General features: G+C 45.0%; 1 protein-coding gene across 1 annotated transcript in view; it reads right to left on the bottom strand.

Moving 5' to 3' along the window:
• The window catches only part of LOC122564353 (biogenesis of lysosome-related organelles complex 1 subunit 4-like), a 26,359-nt gene extending 21,170 nt beyond the window's left edge, over window positions 1-5,189 (bottom strand). The window contains exon 1 of the mRNA XM_043719101.1: window positions 4,915-5,189. Within this exon, the coding sequence (XP_043575036.1) occupies window positions 4,915-5,094 (180 nt within the window). The 5' untranslated portion in view covers window positions 5,095-5,189. The remainder of the gene's footprint in view (window positions 1-4,914) is intronic.
• Window positions 5,190-8,490: the final 3,301 nt, after the last annotated feature.

Raw genomic sequence — 8,490 nt, 5'->3', positions numbered from 1 at the left:
CAAAACGTCGATTTCGCTGCTCCTTGGATGCTGCCTGAACTGCTGTGCTCTTCCAGCACCACTACTACAAGACTAAGCAGATTAGAAAAAAGATAACTAGCGTCTATATGGGTATGATATACAAGAGTTCAGAATAATTTCTGGGTTATGAATAAGCTGTATTAACAGGGCCATCCACACCAGAACAGAGCCAGGACCTACATTCCTGTGGATAGTTTAACTAGCTCTCTTGGTGAACTGCAAACTAATATGGTAAAGGGAGCAATGGACAGATTTCGAAGGAAAAGTAAACTTAAATGGGCACAGATAGTATGAAGCTCACAAGATGGCAAGAGAAACCAGAAAATAATGCAGCAATAACAGGAGAAAGTTATCAAATCAATCCAATAAAAAGACACAGACTTTTGTTTAGATAGTTTTTCATTGCCATGAGGAGTCAGTTGGCCCTGTATTTACCTATCACTAACTAAGATCATGGGTAACCTGAATATGCCAGTTTCCTCCTCCACCAACACCTTTGCCCACATCAGCTCAAATGTGGGCATGGAAACCTTCTGCTAATTACCTTTCACATTCCCCAATTAGTTGATGAATCAGTGCTCAATTTTGAACACCATTTGGAAGAAATACTGAGAATGGCAAGGACTCAGTATGTGCTACTTCATCACTAATTTCCGAGCAGAGACTTGGAAAACCAATCAAAAATCTGTCCCATTTTGAATATCCAGTGACCCAGCCTGCATTGCTTCCTGGGAAGAGAATTCTAAACACCAACGAACTTATGAGAAAAGAAATTCCTCATTACTTTATGAGCTGCCAGAGGATGTGGTGGAGGCTTTTACAATTGCAACATTTAAGAGACATTTGGATGGGTATATGAATAGGAAGGGTTTGGAGGGATACGGGCCAGGTGCTGGCAGGTGGGACTAGATTAGGTTGGGATATCTGGTCTGCATTTACAGGTAGGACCGAAGGGTCTGTTTCCATGCTGTACATCTCTATGACTCTGATTTTAAATGAGAGACCTATTATTGTGAAACTGACAGCACAGCATTCAATACTATCTCCAGTTTGCTTTTTTTCGCCCCTCAATGTGCAGTCCTCTAAGGTCAGTGGTTCCATTTCTGTGGAGGAATGTGGCAACATGCCAGCTGGTGTCCACAGAACCTTGGAGTGGCTGTGCGATTGCACAGCTTAGAGGGAACACCGATGGCAATCCCTCTGGTGTCACTCTTTACCCTTCTGCTCAAACCCTAGAACTGATGGTGTAGTGGCAGTCTCACTGAACTAATCCAGAGACCCAGGTAATGCCCTGGGGTCCTGGGTTTGAATATCACAACACCAAAAATTTAAATTAACAAAATATTAAATTCAAGTCTCATGTGAGTATTTAACCAGTCAGCTGTCATAAAACAACTCACCTCACTCACTAATGTTGTTTAGGAAAATCTGCATCCTTACCCGGTTTGGCTTGTAACTCCAGAGCAACAATAATGCAATTTCTGTCTTAACAGCCCTTTGAAACAATCAATAAACCACTTGTTGGAACAATACCAAAGTGTCAAAAGGAATTTAACTGGATGGATCACCTAGCATTAACTCAGACAACATTGACCCTGTGAAGTCCTCCATGCCAACATCTGTGCACCAGTGTCAGAATTGGGACAGCAGTATCACAGACTAGTCAAGCAATAGCACCTGACCGACAATGTACGAGATAGCACTGTCATCAAGTATGCCCAATCCACTAACAGGACAGGACAATACTGCAGAGGAGGCAGCACAGTAGCACACAATAAAAAGCAAGCCACCTTTAATGTTGAGACTTCATGGGGTTCAGAGTCAATATCAGCTCAAATGTGGGCATGGAAACCTTCTGCTAATTACCTTTCACGTTCCCCAATTAGTTGATGAATCAGTACTCAATTCTGAACACCATTTGGAAGAAATACTGAGAATGGCAAGGACTCGGTATGTGCTACTTCATCACTAATTTCCGAGCAGAGACCTGGAAAACCAAAGCAAAAAACTCATTTAGGGCTTCCCCTATCTGCTCAGGCTCCACGCACAAGTTCCCTCGGCCCTATCTTCTCCCTGATCATTCTCTTATTCCTCACGTATGAGTGGGTTCTTCCGAATCCTTCTTGCCAAGCCTTTTTCGTGACCCCTCCTGGCTCTCCTCAGTCCATTTCTGAGCTCCTTTCTAGCAAGCCTGTAATCCTCTAAAGCTGGGCTAGATCCTAGTTTCCTCCACCTTATGTAAGCTGCCTGCTTCCTTTTGTCGAGAAACTCCTCTGTTCTCATCATCCATGGTTCCTTAATCTTACCCCTTCTTACCTGTCTCAGAGGAACAAATTTGTGCATCACTCGCAACAACTGCTCAAATAGTCTCCACGGGACACAGCAGACATTTCTGTGGAACAATTGATCCCAGTCTGTACTTCCCAACTCCTGTCTGATAGGATCATAATTTCCTTTTCCCCAATTAAATATCTTCCCTCGGTAACTGCTCCTTTCCCTCTCCAAGGTTATGGTAAACGTGAGGCAGTTGTGATCACAGTCAAAGCGTTCTCCCACTGAGATCTGACACCTGTCCTGGCTCACTGCCGAACACCAAATCAAAAATGGCCTCTCCCCTCGTTGGTCTGTCTACATACTGGTAAGGAAACCTTCCTGAACACACCTGACAAAAACAGCTCCATTCAATCCACCTGCACTTGGGGGTTCCAAATCGATATTGGGAAAGTTGAAATCCCCCATAACAACAACCCTGCTACATCTGCATTTTTCCAGAATATGCTCACCTATGAGTTCTTCAATCTTTCTACTGCTATTAGGTGGTCTGTAGAAAACCCCCAATGCGGTGGCTGTTCCCATTGTTATGGACCAGAACAACCCCCCTCAAAATATAATTGAGATAGCCTTAAATCTAACTTTCTTATTTTGAAGGAAACTGCCAGATATTGCACTCCAGATGCAATTCAATTGGTCAAGCTACCAGATTTGAAACAAAAGGCACTTCATTCATCCACTACAGTTAAAATACAACAAATAATATTGGAATAATTTAACCACCAGATAAGTCAATACAATAATAGATTATTTAACTACTAAATAGGAACCACTCCAATGTAGTAGCATCCCATAAACACACTTGACAAAGGCAAATTTAGAAAAGCAGATTACCTCACATACAACTCTAGTGCCATGAAAAGAACTCCCAGCTTTTAGCTGTAACAGTGGGGGAAAAAAAAACAGCTTCCACACCCAACTTCAAAAGATACTAGCAACTGCTACTAATGAAGAACTAAAAAAAAAAATTGGTTCGATGGGTGCAAGACTTCACCATTCATACTGCTTCTGCTGTTTCAACTTGGGGGAGAAAACCAAGGCCTCACAAGCTATTTACTCTTGTGGCTCTGCTCAGCAACTCTCTCAACCTTTCTTCATAAAAACAACCCAGGACAACATACCTCTTAAAGCCATACAACAACACATTTGTCAACCACTGATGGACCCCATTCAGAGCTACTGATTCTTTCAGACTAGCCTTATCAATTAGGCCAAGTGGTGCTCTCTCTCTCTGGGCACCATCTCCATCTATTATTTACTCATCCCCTAACCCCTATCTTCAGCACATTTATAGACCTTTTCCTAGCCGCAAACCGTTTTGAAGGAGGATCACTGGACCAAAAATGTTAACTATGCTTTTACTCCTGAAAGGTACTGCCAAACATGCTGGACTTTTCCAAGTTTAAAAAAAAATCACAACACCAGCTTATAGTTCAACAGGTTTATTTGGAAGCACTGGCTTTCAGAGCACTGCTCCTTCATCAGGTGGTTTAGATTAGATTAGATTACTTACAGTATGGAAACAGGCCCTTCAGCCCAACAAGTCCACACTGCCCCGCCGAAGCGCAACCCACCCATACCCCTACATTTACCCTTACCTAACACTACGGGCAATTTAGCATGGCCAATTCACCTGACCTGCACATCTTTGGACTGTGGAATTGAACCCGGGTCTCTGGCGCTGTGAGGCAGCAGTGCTAACTACTGCGCCACCGTGCCGCCCGGTTGTGGAGTATAAGTTCGTAAGACAGAATTCATAGCAAAAGTTTACAGTGTGATGTAACTGAAGTTATATTGAAAAAGACCTGGATTGCTTGTCTTTTTCAATATATAATTTCAGTTACACTAAACTTTTGCTACAAATTTTGTGTCTTATGATCTTATACTCCACAACCATCTGATGAAGGAGCAGCACTCAAAGCTAGTGCTTCCAAATAAACCTTTTGGACAATAACCTGATGTTGTGTGATTATTAACTTTGTACATCCCAGTCCAAAACCAGCATCTCCAAATCATGATTTTTCCCAGCACTCTGTTTTCAACAACAGCAGACGTTTTGTCAAAGGACTCTATTTTCAGGGGTGGTCTTAGAAGTTTGATAGATTTAGGGAAGAAAATCCATAATTTAAAAAAAAATGTATCACCATTGGATAAGGGGTTGAACTAAGTGACAGAACATTTACTTGGACACATGGGAGAAGAGTTTTAAAAAGGAGGTGTTGAAAAATAATTTTGATCTGTAAACGAAAGGGGCGATAGGAACACAGCAGAATCAAACCAAAAAAAAAATCACACTCTAAAATATTAACTCCTCTTTATAGACATTTAACTGACGTACATCCACGTTACTGTTCAGTAGTACTAGACTAGTTAAATCTAGTTACATGCACTATTCCTTTGCTAGTTTCCTCAGTTTTGCATGCAGCATCTAAGCTGTAATTTTCCTGGGGGAAGTGAATTCATACAGGCAGGGAATCTCAGGTCCCCTCCCGTGAGGCCGGTAAAACCCAACCCTCTCTATCCATTTACTTTACCAGGCCCTGTCCGGCCCAGGCTACTCACCTCCGCTTGGGCTGTAGCTGTTAAATAACTCGAATAGCAGCTCGCCGTGTTCCATAGCAACGCCTCCTGCTCAGACTCCGCACCGGCCTCCACAGGGCACGCTGTCCCGTCCTCACACTGTTGCTGCACAATCCCACACGGAGCGGCTTCACTCAAACCCTGAGGCCCCTCTTCCTCCATCGCCTGGAGTCAACCGCCAACCCGAGCCCGTGCCTGGGCCTAGGCACACCCCATACTTGACCGCAGGACCGCCCCCCTAGGCAGATCCCCATCGCGCCTCCTGGCTCTGGGCCCAACTCTGACCCCGCCCCCAACAGACCCCGCCCCCAACACGGGTCCCCATCGCGCCTCCCCTGGCTCTGGGCCCAACACTGACCCCGCCCCAAACAGACCCCGCCCCAAACAGACCCCGCCCCAAACATTGATCCCGCCCTAAACACTAACCCCGCCCTAAACGGACCCCGCCCCAAACAGACCCCGCCCTAATTTCTGACCCCGCCTCAAACAGTCCTCCGCACTGAGCGCTGTCTGTACCACTGGCTCCGCCCTACTACACTGACCCCGCCTCCTTCGCTGCCTCGTTGTCAACGCCCCATCACCGCGCCAGACTCCGCCCCGTAAATGAGCGGAGGTACCGCCCGCCGCAGTAATTCTGGTACACCTCTGGCCCCGCCCCTACATTTACCCCGCCCCCTCAGGAGGCTCCGCCTCTTCCGCCGACCACACTCTCCGCTCCTCCCTCTAATTGTAATCCCGCACCTTTCCGTCTGGAATTTTCTCTGCGTCGTGTCTTTAACCGAGAATTAATTCTATTGTTTCCGCTCAGGATGAGTAGTTTTTAAAAAGTGGATGATAATGCGTTTCAGGCGTAGCACTATTTGAATTCTTGTTTTGTCCCCTTTATCTCTGGAATAACGGTGTTTTTCTCTATTTGTGGGATTGGGTGTCACTGACTGGGCCCAGTATCTACTGTCTGTCTCTAGTTGCCCTTGAGAAGATGGTGGTGAGCCACTTTCTTGAACCACCTTAGAAATCACACCACACCAGGTTATAGTCCAACAGGTTTATCTTGAAGCACTAGCTTTCGGAGCGCCATTCCTTTGTCAGATGGTCAGTGAAGGGGCAGGGCTCCAAAAGCTAGTGCTTCCAAATAAACCTGTTGGATTATAACCTGGTGTTGTGCGATTTCTAACTTTGTACACCCCAATCCAACACCAAGGTCCTCCATTTCTTGAACTACTACAGTCCACCTGTTGAAGGTTGACCCACAATGGCATTAGGGAGGGAATTCCAGGATTTTGACCCAGCAACAGTGAAGGAATGACAACATATTTCCAAGTCAGGATGATGAGTGGCTTGGAGGGGAACATGCAGAAGGTGGTGTTCACATATATATGCTGCCCTTCTAAATAGAAGTGGTCATGGGTTTGGAAGGATCTGAGGATCTTTGGTGAATTCCTGCAGTCCATCTTGTAGATAGAACACATGACAGCTACTCAGTGTTCAGCAGTGGGAGGATGGATGTTTATGCATGTGATGTCAATTATGTGGGTTGCTTTGTCCTGGATGGTGTCAAGCTTCTTGAGAGTTGTTGGGGCTGCAGTAATCCAGGCAAGTGGGGAGTATTCCAACACACTCCTGACTTGTGCCTTGTAGATGGTGGACAGACTTTGAGGAGACAGGAGGTGAGTTACCTGTCACAATATTCCTAGCCTCTGACCTGCTCTTGTAGACACTGCATTTATGTGGTGAGTCCAGTTGAATTTCTGATCAATAATAACTCCCAGGATGTTGATAGTGTGGGATTTAGTGATGGTAACACCATTGAATGGCAATAGGCAATGGTTAGATTGTCTCTTATTGGTGATGGCCATAGCCTGGCTTTTGTGTGGCTCAAATGTTACTTGTCACTTGTCAGCCCAAGCCTGGATATTGTCCAGATCTTGTTGCATTTAGACACAGTCTGTTTCAATATCGGAGAAGTCACGAATAGTGCTGAACATTGTGCAGTCTTCGGTGAACATTCCCACTTCTGACCTTAATAATGAAGGGAAGGTAATTGATGAAACAGCTGAAGATAGTTGGACCTAGGCCACTACCCTGACAAACTCGTGCAGAGATGTTCTGGAGCTGAGATGACTGACCTCCAACAACCATGACTATCTTGCTATGTGTCAGGTATGACTCTAATCATCGAAGTGTTTGCCGCCGGTGATTCCAGTTTTGCTCTTTGATGCCACACTTGGTCGAATGCAACCTTGATGTCAAGGGCTGTCACTCTCGCCTCTAGAAATCAATTCTTTTGTCCTGTGTTTGAAGCAAGGCTATAAGGAGTTGGGTGGACCTGGCAGAGCCTAAACTGGCCACCTGTGGCCACTTTTTTGGGTTGGACTCTTTCACCCGTCTCCAGTTCTCTCTGTGAACCCCTCCCTCTGGTCTCTAACCACTTTTGATCTTCTAATTAAGAATTGTTGACCTGATATCAGTTTCTTAATTTGACTGTCTTATATCCTGACCTGTCTTTGCCTGAATTTGATGAATTTGGTTAGGTCAAATCTAACCCTGTCTCCCTGACTTTGTTCTAAATTCTGCTGATGATACTGTTGTATTGGGCATACTGGCACCTGCCTTGTAGACTGCCAAATAGAGTCGTAGAGATGTACAGCACAGAAACAGGTCCTTTGGCCCAACTCGTCCATGCCGACCAGATATCCCAACCTAATCTAATCCCACTTATCAGCACCCGGCCCATATCCATCTAAACCCTTTCTATTCATATACCCATCCAGATGCCTTTTAAATGTTGCAATTGTATGAGCCTCCACCACTTCCTCTGGCAGCTCATTCCATACATGCACCACCCTTTGTGTGAAAATGTTGCCCCTTAAGTCTCTTTTATATCTTTCCCCTCTCACCCTAAACCTCTAGTTCTGGACCCCCCACCCCAGGGGAAATACTTTGTTTATTTATCCTCTCCATGCCCGTTATGATTTTATAAATCTCTATAAGGTCACCCCTCAGCCTCTGATGCTCTAGGGAAAACTTCTGACATTTCTTCCTATTTCTCTCTAGACCATAACCTATCACTGAACATGAGGTCACTGACCTCATCCCCAGTGGAGAATGTCCCTCCACAGCTATACCTTACAGTTTCAAAACCCTGTATAGTTTGCTTCAACTTTTTTCGCAGAATCCACAACCAGGGCTACCTTATGCCTGAAGCATTGATTCTTCTGCTCCTCGGATGCTACCTGTTCTGCTGTGCTTTTCTAGCACCACACTCTTGATTCTGATCTCCAGCACCTGCAATCCCCACTTTCTCCTGCCCTGGAAGATCCATCATTTTAGTCTGTTCCTACTGCACAATGTTTTATTTTCTCCCCTTGTTTTGAGTCTGGTGACTCTCCCCACAGATGTGGTCAAACCTGATGAATCTCTTTTCTGATACTACTGTCCAAGATATCCTCCTTGTTCCTTAACGAAGGATTCTCTCCCACAGTGGGTTATAGATTCATAGAGCTGTACCACACAGAAACAGACCCAACTCATCCATGCCGGCCAAATATTCTAAATTAA

Source organism: Chiloscyllium plagiosum, chromosome 29 (genome assembly GCF_004010195.1).
Source record: "Chiloscyllium plagiosum isolate BGI_BamShark_2017 chromosome 29, ASM401019v2, whole genome shotgun sequence".
NCBI classification, from domain to species: Eukaryota; Metazoa; Chordata; class Chondrichthyes; order Orectolobiformes; family Hemiscylliidae; genus Chiloscyllium; species Chiloscyllium plagiosum.
The sequence above is the reverse complement of the archived record's forward strand: the minus strand, read 5'-3'. Positions and strand labels throughout refer to the sequence as shown.